At 39.6% G+C, this 16,042-nt stretch overlaps 1 protein-coding gene across 13 annotated transcripts in view; it reads right to left on the bottom strand.

Annotated features, from left to right (window-relative positions):
- Positions 1-16,042, bottom strand: part of ltbp1 (latent transforming growth factor beta binding protein 1) — a 132,636-nt gene that overhangs the window by 69,561 nt on the left and 47,033 nt on the right. For all 13 annotated transcript variants that reach the window (XM_041249978.1, XM_041249971.1, XM_041249969.1 and 10 more), the window contains 3 exons: positions 5,719-5,985; positions 3,850-4,118; positions 2,806-2,908 (listed from right to left, as the gene is read on the bottom strand). In XM_041249978.1, coding sequence (XP_041105912.1) covers positions 2,806-2,908; positions 3,850-4,118; positions 5,719-5,985 — 639 coding nt within the window. The remainder of the gene's footprint in view (positions 1-2,805; positions 2,909-3,849; positions 4,119-5,718; positions 5,986-16,042) is intronic.

Raw genomic sequence — 16,042 nt, 5'->3', positions numbered from 1 at the left:
CAGTGTCAGAACATGGAGGCACTGTATTTTATATTTTTATTAGCTGTGGAAGACTGCAAGCATTAATACAAGGATTGAATTGCAATCCAAGTACTTTATTTACATTATCATAGAGCAGTATATAAATCCAATTATTTGGGTGCAGTAAAGCATCTGGCAATAACATTAGTGGGGCCCGAATTCAATATGAGTTACTGCACTAACTATTTTATTTATTTTCCTACAGACAGCTTGCCCCTTAAACTAGTGTCTGACAGTCTTACTTTTATTCTTGGTTTCAAAGCAATGTTGCAAAAGAAATACTAGTGCCAATTAGAAAAGTAACACTTACTTGAGGGTCAAGATTTGATACTCATGCAGTGTGTGTGCAGTGAACAACTGCTCAACCTATTCTGTTTTTCTAACCAGTATTATTCCACAATTGAGTGAAAAGTGAGTTTCATCATACAAATCTCCCAACTGTACCAGCTAAAAACAAACAACAGAGGTCTGGCATCTAAAGGAAACAATGCAAAACCACTCCATGCACGGGATCTAACACATTCACAAGGGAAATCCTCTGTATGACAAAGTCACAAACTTTTCTGATCCATCTGAGTAACAACCACACTAAACTAAAACATGACACAATTACACAGGCTAAAAGTCAATCAAAGTTAATAGTGGGGAGAGCGGTTACCCCTCTCAGGGTTACAGAGTGGTGCTGGAGACATCCCGCACTTGTTAAAGCAGCCCTACACGGCTGAATCAGACGCAAGCTGACAGGCACCGATTCAGATTGAACCAGCAGCTGCTTCGATCTCGCCAGCCCTGCAACAGCTGCGAGTGAGCGGAGTGTGGCGAGCACGGCGAGGGGAAGCTCTCCATTCAGTTGAAGCGAAAGCTTTAAAGAAAATCTTTTAGATAGCGGTTGACATAAGGGTGCTTTATGTAAAGTACACTGCCTAATAAACAAGTCTTTTGGTGGCTGCAGTAATTCATTTAAGAAATATGTGAGCCAGAGGCAAACTATTAAGAAGCAAATGCCAGAGGAAATAACAGACCAGACAAGATCACAAAACATTCAGTACTAGTGTAAAATCTATTTAAAAGAAACACACCATGTATGTGTTGCATATCAATATACCGTACCAATATAAAGGATACCCAAATACAGGAGGGATGGAAATAAGCAGTTGCATAGCAGTTTCAAGCATTCTAGGTTTAAATACATGCTTGATTCGTCACAGCGTACAGGTAACAAGCTCAGGTGTGTCTTATTAAACTCATAGAAAAAACAAGGAATGGCTCAAACTGCTATGCAATGGACGTCTTACTCCCATCCCTGTACTGAGATGTACGTAGTACAATTTATGAACATGTACCTTTCAGGTTCTCCCAAACGGTATGGTCCCTTTATTAGGAAATACTGTATAACTATAAATATGAGGTAGCTATTGCTGCATGGCTGTATGACTCTTTTCTGGAACAGTGTTGTGATTTCTTCGACTGAGAGGAAGAAGGAAAATCTAATCAACTGGCCCTGCAAGTGTGCTTATTTCCATAAAAGGGTATAAAAAAAACAAAAGTCATAGGAACTCAATGGGGTTCTTGTAAAGGGAAAGTCTCATATTTGATAACGAAGGCTAACTTAAAAAAAAGGCTGTTAAATGAGTCAGCAACTAGGCATGGTTGGGCCTTCATTGTTTTTATTTATTTTTTGCTCCCTTCCCATCTCAAACTGTAAAAAACATCTGACTGAAGCTCTGGAGGTGTTGTTCTTAATAACCCAAACTCTCCCCACGCATTCCAGAGTTTATCGATTAATCAACCACTGATGTATCTTCAGGGACAGGTATACAATGACTTAGCATGTATTCCTATACAAGGAATTAGCAATCACTATGGCACACAACAGAATTATTTCATACGATCTGTATGCAGGCCTTAATCTGTAAACAAAAAGGTTCCTGATAAATAAAGTAGCCACGTCACATCCTAAACTATATTATTACAGTGCACTTCAATTCATGAAACAGGAAAGTGTTCTTTATTGTACATGTTTTGTATTTATTTATATATATATATATATATATATATATATATATTATATATATATATATATATATATATATATACATATATTGCAACAAAAAAATGAATTTGCAAATGGTTTAATCCTCATCTGTCAGACGACCGGGCACAAATGAACCTGTCTGTATGTACTGAGCTCCCAGACCATGCAACACCATACAAAAACAGCCCTGTTACCATCTGCAAATGAAAAAGAAAAAAAAGCTTTAAAATAAGCTAATTCCACTGCTCCCTGGCACTGTATGCTGTTCTTTTTAACCCTGGTCCAGGTTTTTGTTTCAACCAGGAACTAAATATTTTTTTCGATTAAACTTGTATCATTTTCCTCCTAGACAGCACTTCCTGCGTAGACTACGGTGCCTGGCAGTCTGTAGAACAGATAGCAAATAATGGCATAATTATGTTCTGGTACTAACTGAAATCACAAAGAACACTGTACAGTACAAGCACAGCTAACTGCGCTTTCCTGTATGATTCCTTTAATATATTATTTATTTCTCAGATGTACAACATACAATGTAAATTACTGATGAATTTCTGTATGTTACATTCTGTAGAAGTTACGTGCTATGTACAAGGTGTACTGTAAAATAACAGTATGTTCTGTAAAATGGAATGTACTGGCCCTGCAAGTGTGGCAGTGTGGTCCAGTGGTTTTAATTAGAGGGTTTGTTCTGACATACATCATCTATATATAGAGATAATTCCCATAACAGAAGATCATTGACTTACATGGTTTCTGGGGGCATTTCTGGCACTTGTGGAAACCCCAGGACGTGCCCACAGTTCCACAGCAATCTTCTTGTTTCGACAGGCCAGGAAGAGCTTTGCCACACTGCAATTAGACAAAGTAGCACTGAGGTTATCTCTCTCCCTCTGTCATTATAAAACTGTGGCATACCATAATAAACCCAGAGCACAATGCAGTAAAGCACAGTAAAACCACTGTAAATCACAGTGAATGTAACCTGCACATGATTAGCACAAGCATACAGGTTTTCTTTGGATTTTTGGATATAGGCTTTTATACCAAAGAGTTATAACACCTAAAACGCACTGGGTATTATTAGATCTACTGTAGGACCGTAATCGTTTGCAAGTACACATTTGCTGCGCTAAGCAAAACTGTGTAGCTGGTTGCCACAAGTTGAATGCATTTCATTTAAGAAAAATACTATACACTGATTTCCTGAAGTGGGTAAGGTATAAAGTAGCCTGTTTTTTGGGGGTTTTTTGTGTGTGGTAAAGTAATTTTCTGCAACTGCCTGCATCTGATCCTTTAAAAAAGTTTACCATGGTACTGTATTTTTTGCCGTTTCACCATAATTTTCCCATGGTTATACTATGCATTTACCCTGGTTTGCCATGTTTATTAATCTGCTTTACCGTACTTTGCTATTCTAGAATGCTTACCTATGATTTTACCATGCTTTCACTTTGCTTTATTACACTTTGCTGTGCTTTTACTATGAGAAGTTTTATAAGGGGAACCCCAAGCATTACACAGTAACTGTACAGCCCATTTCCTGACTTTGATGGGTCTGGAGGAGCCAGGCCTGTATTTAAAGAATCCCCTGGTGACCTCCTGTTACTGATACTGAATGTTTTTTCCTGTTGCGTTGGATATTCAATCTGGTAAGAAGGGAATACAAAGTGATTGAGGAATAGTGATTCTATTGCCTGTACACAAGGCCTCAAGATTCATAGGCAACAGGTTGCAAAAGGAAGAAGCATCATAAGGCCAGACCTTAGGAACCGTTTAGGTTCTAGTCTCACCTGCGCCCCTGTGGTCTCCTGGAAGCAGCGCCCCAGCTGGATTTTGGAGGCGATGGGGTACTGGTAACCGATGTTTTGCTGGGTGTGGTACACAGTTGGGTGCCCCTGTCCTTTCTGGGCTGTGCCCCCAGGGTATGTGATGTGGCCAGACTGTGACCCTTTCACCTTTTGACCATTGGAGCCGTCCATCCGGGAGACCTGGTGGATCTGGACGGAGGCCTCTGGGGGGTGCTTGACGTGAATGTTTACGATGTTGGGAGGGAACTTCACTGCAAGAATTGGGAAAAAAAGGACAAGAAGAGGAGTCTCAGAACATTAGAACAGAACATAGTACCAGCGAGTAAGCAAACATCTGTTTCAGCTTAACCCTTTTCAGAGTATAAACTATTATAAAGGCAACCACAGCTGAAAAAGCCAGGTGTGTAAGTTGCTTGGTAAATTCATACATGTCATGATTTGCAGGTATTGGTTGTCAAGTTCTTTACTGTAGGTCACAGGAGAAATAAATTTACTCTGGTTTGCAACAGGCTTCTACACAACTGTTATATTGGTAATAATGGCAACAGATTAATAATGATGTATAAAAAATGCTTTTGAAAACAGAGATGGCTTGTTTCATGGTGTAAGCTCAGTACATGTGCAGTACCTGGTCTTCAAAGGTCAAGTGACTAAAATAATTTCTCATAGGAACTTTAGACAGCATTTCAGATACAGGACATGAATAACTGTGTAGTTATAACTTACAGACGGCTCCTGCTCTTCAACAGTAATTACCGTGTCACTGCATGGAAAGTCGACATGTCGGTACTTGATGTACTTACATTGTAACACCATAATAAATACCATTGCCATGTAATTGCACAGTAATTCCACCAGAACAGAAACCACTGTTACAGTAGTTGCAAAGTTCTTACCTTGTGCTACCAAACCTTTATTAATCTAATTTCATCTAATTTGAATTCTAATCCTAATTCCTCAAACCTTCTATCTTAGGCTGCTTGACTCTGAGTTATTAAGATGGAACAGTATGCTTCCAAAAAGTTGCACTGTTTATTTACACCTGAACAAAAGCAGATGTTTAGTACCTCCACCACTGTCTTGAAAGACATAAACCTTTTGAAAAAGGCTTTTGAGCCATATATGATTTACTGAGCAACAAAAGAGGTATCTTTTAACGTAGGCTTCAAAGTGTCCCATTCAAGAACAAATGGCAATCAACAATATAGAGTGTGTGTTAAAACTTTAGAAAGCACTTTTTTAATTTAGTAATACTAAAAGAAACTTAAATAATTTAATGTCACATGTTTCGACTAGAAGTCTTTTTTAATGTATTTAAATTTGAAGACATTGAAAAAGACTTGTGGTCGAAATGTTTGTCATTTAATTTTCTTTCAGTGTTACTAAATTCACACTATTGAGTACTCAATAGTTATGGATGAGTATCTTAGCTTAGTTTGGTTAAACCACATATTTTTTTTAAATGTCTTTTCAACTTTAATATTGGTCTGTTCTAAAATCTTTTTACATTTGATTCCTACAGTACGCTTTTATATTTTCTGGTTCCGTAAGACCTGTGAGAGAAGTTCAAAAGTGTTTTATGTTTAATCCCTGAGTTTTGTCACTGATCTTTGACTGATTAATATGTATCCATAATACTGTGGATTCCACTGTTTGCTCCTAGAATGTTAATCCCACTGCTGGTCATTTTTTCCACAAACCACCCACACAGTTTCATTCGAGTGATGGGATAAGTGGTTGGAACAAACAGCTGGCAATTACTGTACAACAGCCCTGGCACGTGGTATCCCTGTTGTATCCCTCAAAGAAACAATATCTGCTTTCTGCTACACCCCCTCCGAAGCCCCTTACCTTGGATACCGTTTTGGCCTCCGAAGGACATCGGCAGTGTATGTGTGGAGTGGACCTGAGGCCCCTGGCTCCGGCTTGCTGTCCCATGCTGCTGCTGGTGCTGCTGCTGCTTCTGCTGGTGTTGCTGGGACTGTTGCTGGGACTGCTGGTTTTGGTGCCCACTCTGCACTGGGATGTGGCAGAACTTGCCAGAGAAGTTCGGGGGGCACTGGCACTTGTCCCTGGCACTGCATTGGCCCCCGTTCATGCAGGGAAGGTGGCAAACAACTACAAGTAACAAGAAGAAAACAATACAGTAAGACTATGGGAAAGTATAAAACACAGTAGCTTTTTTAGCATAGTATTTCAACATGGCTGTCTGTCCATCATCAAAAAACAACGGCAAACAGTCATGGATATAATACTGGATACAGTGGCTTTAAAAGACCCTGGTAAAGTGGCTAGGTAATATGTTGTTCTATTCCTCATAAGCAATGTCATTAGTCATTAATTAGTAGACACTTGAACCTGTGAATAAGAAAAATTTTGTGGCTCCCTGACGAAGTTTTTTTTAATGTGTGTTTAACCTATAAAGTATTTTTTGATGTGTGAGTTGCAAGGTTTCCTTCCATTGACATTACTTTTAAACCTACACACCACAGTTGTTTTTATGTGTGATGTTGCGCCAGTTATAATCTGCTTATGATGATGCCGTGCTCAGCATCCACTAATTTTTAGTCTATCCCTATCAAGAGGCAACTTTCTGCTTTCCTAATTCTCCTTCTCCACATTGTCTAATAAGTCTTAACGAATGCACTTTTCAGAAAGTTCTGCAACGTTCTTGGCTGCAGTTTCACTGCTTTTTTGGTGCACCGTTCCCCCATTCGCATTACATGAATTTAAATGGAAGATAGATTGTTTATTGCTTACACACTGCCTTGGTCCCAGAAAAAAAAAAAAAAAAAAAAAAGATTTACTAACGTATGCAGCTCGAAAAGGAGTACTCTTTTGACATTGATTAATGGTAAACAGTCCTCCCTGTCTGCCAAAAGGAAATCCTTTTCAAACCTACCTGTGCATCACAGCAAATTTGGCATGTTTTTTTTTATCTCAACATCACGTTATTGCACACAAGGCATGCAATGACAGCTCTGCAGCATCACTGAACTTAACACTGGCCATGGAACCAACAAGCTCCACTATACTGAACGAGCAGAGAAGGCGGCTTTGGGTCAGATTGATTAACTAGTTTATTTTTCTGTGTAACGATTAACTACAATTGCAACACCACAAACTACTGTGGTGAACTTTTATAAGGCTGAACATGACAGAAACACCTACATAATATGCCCATTCTAACATCAGTTTATATCAGGAGCTGGAAGTTCACCCTCTTTATTGAATTTCCTCCAACTAGAACATGTCAAACTCAAAACACATCAATTGAACAACCTAATTTTTACCTTGCAAGCCTCGCTGAGGTGAAAATACTAATTAATTACCTACCACTGGGACAATACTCTTCTTCTAGTGTGAAAACTGGCCTGTTAGGGGTGCCTTACACAATTCACTTTGAATATTACACATACAGCAACACAGTAAAGTTCTGTGGTGCTACATTTTTTCTGACACAGAGCCAATAGAAGTCTATCAAAGGGGTAGTCATATTTTATTTTCATAATTTTCCAGTTCATTGTGGTTCTGGTGCATATCAAGCTAACCTTTACCTCCTGAACATCTGTGCTTTCAGAAATAATCTCTATTCTAATATCAAGCTCTCTTAAGGCGCCCATTGAATTTCAACATTATTGTATCGTGTCGCTTCCACCCCTAAAGGCAAAGTTCCATTGGTCTGTCCCTCCGCCACATATGCACAAATACAGGAGCTTTCGTCACAGCTTTTGAACAAGTCTCCAGTTTTCGAAGAGAAAACATTACATTTTCTAGAATCAACAATTATGATTTGAAGGTGCTGCTGTCTGAATCTGGGTTCTGTTGGTAAGCCAGCCTCAAGTGTGCTCTTTCTGAGAATTGTCAGCCACCCAAAGCTTAGTCATCCACAAAGGAATTTCCTCTGGATCCCCGGCTAGTCTCCACACGAGCAGGCACACTCTCGCCTCCGCAAATTAAAGAAAAAACTACACATATTAACAGCATAAACTGCAATCATTTCCAATGATTACAGTACAAAGTAATTTTCTAGACAGCTCTTGGCACTCTCATAATATATTTAATAAAATTCAAGCCAGTTTGTGGGTGGGAGCAGTTAAAACAAATATTTGAAGTTGTTTCTAAACAACAGGTACATACTTAACTTTGGTATTGTTTTATTCTTTTTCAGAATAAAACGGGGTAGAAAAGTTACATGTTAAATATAATGTACACCTTTAATGTAAGGCTTTTTAAAAACAATTGGCTCTAACTTGTAGATAATCACAGCAGTTTCAAGCCCAAAAGGGATTGTTATTTCGCCAGGAACTCCCGATAAATAAGGGTTAAATATACATACACTTTTCTGACACATATTTGACACCCATCAGGACATGCCCTGACGTGAAGTCTGTATGGTGCAGGAAGTGTCTCCTGAGGTCACTCATCTTTCAGCACCTCTCACAGGAGTTTGCACTGTTGTGCAGTAGGCCAGGTCAGCCAGCCAGGGGACATTTGTCAAGTTAATCTCACAAGGCTTCAAATGTATACCAATCCGGGTGATTGACCAGGACAAGATTACAGTACATTGTAGCCATACTTGTACACGAAGACCATGGCAGAAGGAATTAGTCTGTAATTCATCACCCAGACACCACGACCGAAGGGACCAACAGCGACTGGCCTTATGTTAGCTGTTTTTTTTACTGTATAGAGAGGAGGTTTACTGGAATCCCAAGATGAAAATGGCCCAGAGCTGTAACTTTGGTTACAAAAGTTGTGGGGGCAGTTTCCGTATCTGGGACATATAGTAATACAATAACAAATAAATGTTCATTTCATTAAGAATGACATATTTGAGGTAGTGAACTCCGTCTTTGGAGGACAGGAAGGGGGATTTCACAGCCACTGTATGACAATAAGATCCCAATGCTCAAAAAAAAAAGATTTTTTATAGAATTGAGACCATAGACATCGAAAATGGTATCGCGATTGAGAAATTTCACAATGAAAAAAAAACTTCTAGAAACAGTTCTTTACTATTGGGCTCCACTTTTTCCTCACTGCTTAAGATCATCCAGAATGCATAGCGAGTCAACCTTGCCTCAGTTGATTGGCTTTTCTGCTGGGTCCTAGTGGAGTTCCACTACATGAGAGTAGATGTTAAAACTTCATGCTGATTTGAACTCGGCTCTCACCAAGACAAGCACCAACTAAGGTGTAGCTCCACAGTAAACTAATGTGATCCATCCACATCTCCATCCATTTGCTCCTCTTTCCATCTGTCGATGTAGACATCCTTCTGCCTGGTGTTGATGGCCGAAGTGCAATGCTGGCTCCAGGGATCAGACCAAGACCTCCTCTTTCATGCTGAACTTGCCCCATTATATCTCCGATTCGAAGGGCAGCCTTAGCATCTTCCACAGCTTTCTTTGCCACCCATTTCCTTCCAATTTTCAACCCAGGTGCTGCCTCCCTTACGCATTTGTCGTGTGACCCTACTAATGTCATTTCCAGTCAGACTTTGGCGCACTTAAACTCGATTAGTGCAGAGATTGGCAGCTGCAGTATTCCTTTACCATAAAGTCCCACTCTGTATTGACTAGTGATTATATGAATACATTATTGAGAAACAAAAGTTTTACTACTGCTGCAATGTGTGGGGGACATTTCCCTGTTGTTGAAAAAGTGAGGGGAACATGTCTCTGCATCCACCTTGTAAATGATGCCTGTGGAAAAACCCTATGCAATGTGTTGATAAACTCAGCACACTCCTCCTTGAGATGAATTGCCTGATCTGAACATAAGCCTTATATGAATAATCTGCGCTGTATCTTCAAGGCTTGTCAATTTCAGTGACACACCATTGCCAGCCTGCACAGAACCCACCATAAAACCACATTCTTCAACAACCCTGCAAATCTCCTCCTAGCTGTCTGAACAGCTGACCTCTGATACACTGAAATGTCTAGGTATTAATTCCAGTTGCGGGCTTAACTCATTTTCCAGAATTCTACTTTAAATAAAAAATAAACAAAAAAAATACTGCTGCAAATCTGATGCCCTGTCATCAGAACAAACACACGCATTCCTGAGGAGAGCTAATGTTTATAAAAAGTAATTTACTGGAACAAAAACAAAAATCATCAGATACCATGCTGGTCGAAACTGTCCATTGATAAATGAAATCCTCTTCAGCAAACTTTTCCAAAATACCAGCTTCCAGTGATTAATATTCTCTGCACAGTTAGCAAGCCCATTTTCCTATTCTACAGTATACAAGGGAGCTCTTCAGTTCCAAAGGTACTGTACAATATTGTGGCTTGGTTATTTTGATAACCTCTGCCATTAAAGCTCTGGAACTAAAAAATATAAATCGCATTTTGCTAATATTTACTTAAACAACAACTTAACTGAGCAAAACAAAACCTACATTTAAGATGAAATACAAAAACAAAAAGTGAGTACAAAATGCACCTTTTGTTTGGATATAACCTCCATACTACAGTACTGTTATTTTATATAGTATTAAGCATTCTCAGTGTGTGCTGAGTGGAAGAAACGCAATAGACTGCTCAGGATTACAAACCAAGCCCAGAAAGGGCTAAGCTGGTAGTGTTTTACGAACACAGTTGTATTGTTTTAATTTGCTGTATTTCCTCCTGCTCCCCCTCTGAAGGAGGAGGTGTCTGTAATAGATTAAGAGAAAAGGACACACAATATAAGATTCTCGATTATAATGCGCCTCGGACATAATGCTCCTACAGCATATCCCCCAGTTCCCTATACTAGTGGTTCATGCACTATTTCTACAGTAAATACAGTGCCGGTGTTGTTCAAACTGCAAACAACTTCTCAGTCTAACTTCCGTTTCTGTCTCTCCCTTTTGATACAGTATCTGAACTGAAGAAAAGCTGCGTTGGCACTTTATACCAGACATCTTATTCAGCATTTGTTTTATAACTAAATAAATATTAGGCCTATTACATAGTAATCTTTCCTAATGCATTTAGGTTTTTTGCTGCAAGAGGAGCTGCAGCTTTATCCAGGAGACGAGACGCTTCAGCTTCGCTTCAGCCCCGCTCCGGCAGCCGAACCTGGTGCAAGCCCAATCTTTCTTCCCCTCGCCCGACTACCGTGAACCAAAACCAAAACACAACAACGAAGCTTGACTTGTGAGGGCTAGCTGCAAATCGAATTTTGACGATTAATTTTACTAAGTGTCACCCCTTATGATGGAAAAAAACGATCCTAACTTTTTTTTTCTAAGTGTCAACTAATGTACTACGAAAAATGTACAAAACGTTTTTTTTCTATGGCAATAATGTACTACGAAATATGTCCCAATGTAATGCCTTTCAATGTAAAAACGAAGTGAATACACGTAATATTTCTCCCTCAATAAAATAAAACATAAAATCAGTCTACCACATACACAGGTACCACGGGGGTGGGGTATGGGACCAAATATATATATATATATATATATATATATATACATTTGTAATCTTTGGGCAAAACAAAATCTGAGTTGCTAATGGGCATCCCGTCTGATGAGATTTTCAAACAAGAATGCTAATGAATGGTGCAATAATACTGGGTTTAGTTGGCACCTACAGTACTTTACAGCTATTTTATAGCACCTGGTTCCAACTATGTCACAAAGCAAGAAGAACAGCTTTTGAAGTCTAGGATTAAATCCTAAAGAAGAAAGGGGGTTTAGGGTTGATTTGTATCATTTAAAGCAGCTGGGATCGATGCATCAGGCTTCCCCCTAATCATACACCGGAAGACAACTTTTAAGGCATTTTTCATAAGACTATCATGTCCCACCAAGACATCTCCCACCAATGTAGGTCTGTAAAATACCATTTAATAAACATTGCACAGTGTAAACAATAACAGCAGCCCCAGTGTTACAGCTCCTGAGCACTGCTTTAATTATAGCTGGTCATTGTTATTACACCAGCTGGTTAAAATACTGTTCTCCCTTTAATGTTTTATTAGTAACCTGCACTGCAGTTGAGTAATACCACACTTCAAAGACCTTCAATGACACTGCAGTGAAACTAAATGTGCAATAAATAGTAATAAAGGGTAATACACTGGTAAAATGTTGTCTCAATCGCCACTTTCCTATTACTATGCCATATTTCTTTAATATAACTGTCCTTTTTTACTTTATCCTAAACTCTTCTCTATATAAATGGACCCCACACCGTTGACAGCTGTTAACAACAATACTGAACAGTACCAAAAGCACATGAGTATTACAAAGGGAGCCTTTGTTCATCAAAGCCTCCTCCAGAATCATTAATAGTGTACTGACCTCTACTGTGCACCTCCGGTGAGCGAGCACACTTTGACGTGATTTGATCAAGTTTCTTTTTTTCCTTTTAAGAAAACATACTTACCGATACATGTTATTAAGAAAAAACATATTTTCTTTAGTTTGTTACAAAATACAGTACTAATATGAATTATATATATACAGCATTTCTATATTGTTTATATATAAACATTTAACATCTTTCGTTAAATAGACTCACAATTAAAACAATGCATATGACATATTTGGTAAAAGAGTATTATAACATGTATGGGGATGTGTGGCAAACTGCCCGCCCCTGTGTGTATTTTCTGTTATATATTGTGTGTTAATGTTGGTGTATAGTCATTGGTACACGGGATATAAACGGGTCTGTGTAACAAGAGTGTTTAAAATTTATATTTGTATTTAGGCATGAGGACTGCACAGCACTTCACGAGCAAGTAAAAAGTAATAATATATGAGCACGGGGAATTGCACTTTATTAATTCACATGCAGTTGTACCGCGACTCTAATTGAATGATTGATTAGCAATCGAGTCTCGGTACAGCTGCATAAAACCTGCATGCTTTCACTCACTCGGGGTTGTGTGTTCGGTGAGCGGATAACAGGATTGGAGACGGAGGTAATTGTAATTGTATTAAGTAAAATAGAAGCTCATCGTGTTTTGTTTAGTGTTAGTCTGTTTTGTTTGTCTGTTTATTTTGGTTACCAGTGCCGTGTCCTGTGTTTTTGTTTGTCTTTGCAACCTTTTATTTTCTGCTTGTATATATAAATTTATTAAATGCTGAGCGAGACCATTCGCTCAGCTCCACCAAACTCCACCTCTCTTTTTATTTATTTCCTGGTTCCTGTTTCTGGTCTGACATCCCCCACTCCAGCCGTCTTTGTGACAGGATGTGACAGAGATCGAATGATTCTTGGTGTTAGATCTCCTTCCTGCCCTGTGAGGGCGCTGTGTAAAGGGAACAGGCGGGCAGAGCTATGGTACCAAATAACATTTTTATTTACAATCAAGGGAAAACATAATAAAAGTTTTCATTATTAGCATTTGATCGACACTGTACGTTCCCTACATTGTAAATAAAAATGAGGTTAGTTATAATTTAATTAAAACACTATTAATATTAAATGAATCGTGGTTGTAGCAGCATTTTTAAGTATTGTGTAAATATTTCATAGTTAAAAAGTACAATGCTCATGGGGCTGTCAGGGCTTGTTTTCAAAAGTTGTCTAACCGGACATATACAAACCAATGGAATACCTTGTGTATGTATGTATGTATGCATGTATGTATGTATCTTGTGTGCGTGTGTGTGTGTGTGTATATATTAATAGAGATGCATGTCTCCAGTCATATGTGGTTTTCACAATCATGCCGCCATCTAGCCAAAACTGTATATAGTACTGTCTTAACTTTATGTTTTTGCCTATTGTCATTGATTTGACTCATTGCCGCTGTACTTTATGCAGGTCAAACATCAGAAAAAAATTGTACAAATTGTGTCCTTCCTGTGATTTCAATCGGTGTGTCTGATGCCCGCTCTCAGAGGTGTTTTTTGCAGTGCAACCTCTGCCAGAGAGATGCATCGATCGCATCGGGCAGTGTGTCCCCGGCTTTAGACTGGATAGGTAACATGATACGGAGCTGTCGCCAACGGCCAGCACTAAACATAACCATGTTACAATATACTAAATGAACAGATCAAGCTTGTTAAGACAGTTTACAAAATTAGATGAAAACTTTCAATGTGTACTGTCAATCGTCATTGTCAACTGTTCCAATCCATTACTGTTTAACCACAGTTTGACTTATTCGTACGCATTTCTTTTAGAAGGAAAGCTTATGCATTTTAAGTGGGCTGAAACAAGGTTATTTCAGTGGCCAATCAATCACCCCTTGAACATTTTTATGAACAAAACAATTCTGGGTGACTTTCGCTCTAAAGTTCCCATTTCCTTTGGCCACAGCTGTATACTCCTTTCATTTTGGAGTGCTGTTAATCTCTTTCCAGGACATTCTTCTTTCTGAAGGGTCAGGCTGTGAGTTTGCTAAACCCCTTTGGTCTTTCATGCCAGTTTCAATGAAAAGTGACATAAGCTCCAGTAATGCTGAACACATTCCTCAGAACTCACAGAGACCACAGGACAGCTGCTCTCTGTGACTACACTCCATTACACAACATTTTTTTCATAGAAAAAACCATTTAGAGACTCTGTAATGTGTTTGTGAGATGAGGTTGGAAATGAGTCACAGTAATATGTAAGTTCTTCCATCCATTCATTATCTGTAACTGCTATAGAGGGTCGCGGTGAGCAGGAGCTCACCCGGAAGACACAGGACGCAAGGTAGGACTTCACCCTGGATGGGACGCCAGTTCACCGCAGGGCAACTCAGGGGCAATTTAGAGAGCAGTACCCAGAGAAAACCCACGCGAACATGGGGAGAACATGCAAACTCCACATAGACAGACCCCTGAGGCCGGAATCGAACCCAGTACCCTGGAGCTGTGAGGCAGCAGCGCTAACCACTGTGCCGCCCTATGTAAGTTCCTCCTTATCTCAGTGCATCTGTCAGTCCACCTGCAAGCTCATACTTTCCAGTGAAAAACACCATATAGGCATATAAATCACTCTGAAGTCACACAAAGTAAAGATTTAAACAGCAAGAACACCAACAAAGTAATCTTGTGCCACTGGATACATTGGGTGTGACTATGCTTTGGGATCCTCACCAAAGCCACATTTTGGTTTAGATTTCTCCAGGAGTGGCAACTTGAAAGCAATGTAGGTAAAAACACAGACCTCCAAACTCTCTCAATCAGGAAACATGAATTTTCCTGCATGATGTCAGCCCCGTAATGAAACCAGATCCACTAATGGTGGTATAAATTCAAGCCGTTGTGGAGAGAAAACAATTGACCACAGGTGTGGGTGGCAACTCTGTCCTGAAAGACAAAGCAACATGTGTGCACTGCAGTGCCTTTATCTGAATGCAACTTGTTCATTTGGTACTCTCTTGCCTCTTTCTTAAAATCATAGTATTCCACAGGTGCACAACTAATTTTACACTGAGGCCCACTTTATTTGAATTACTGTATGCACTCAATTTAATTCCTTACACCGTTGTGTCTCCTTTTCCTGGATCTGTAGAATTTCCAAAAATACCCTAAAGGGAAAGGAATATGTGTTGAGGTGGCTGACTGAGAAAAAATGGAAGGAATTCCTCAGATTCTCTAAAGACCTGACATACAGTATTGTCGTATTCTACTTAATTATAACTGCTTCCTGTATCTGGCACTTGATTTTTGAGACTTGCTGCCTGCTAGGCTTGGTTGAGGGGAAGGGCAGGAAGTGATTGGCTGTGCCGGTCCTCAATCAGGACGATTCTTGACCGAGTGTCCGTCAGTTTAAAAACATCCGGTGGAGATGGCTCTGGGCGACTGTAACTCCATGCTACAGAGGGGAGCACCCGCTCTGCAGGAACGACAGCTACACAGCCCTGAAACTGCAAGCGGTGCTTGTGAAGGCAATGCCCAGCCAAGGCCGTATGAAGCAGCAGGAGTCGTTGTATGAATACCGGCTCATCAGTAGGTTAGTTTAGGAGATAGTGATCCCACGCAATGTACAGCAAGGGTTACATAGTTCCTTGAGCGGGACGCTTCGTTTATAAGGCTAGCGCTCGCTCTGTGTGGCACCTTTTATTTGTAGTTTTGTACTGTGTTTTATTTGTGTACAGCTTGCTGTATGTGTCCTCTACGCGTTACCACCGCTGGTAATGTCACATTAACTCTTTGCATACTTTCTGTTTGTGTGAATAAATGCTGCGCCCCTGTGCTGGCGTTTTCAACTCCAACTCCATGTCT

The sequence above is a fragment of the Polyodon spathula genome, chromosome 5 (genome assembly GCF_017654505.1).
Source record: "Polyodon spathula isolate WHYD16114869_AA chromosome 5, ASM1765450v1, whole genome shotgun sequence".
Taxonomy (NCBI): domain Eukaryota; kingdom Metazoa; phylum Chordata; class Actinopteri; order Acipenseriformes; family Polyodontidae; genus Polyodon; species Polyodon spathula.
This window is presented reverse-complemented; position numbering and strand designations above follow the sequence as displayed.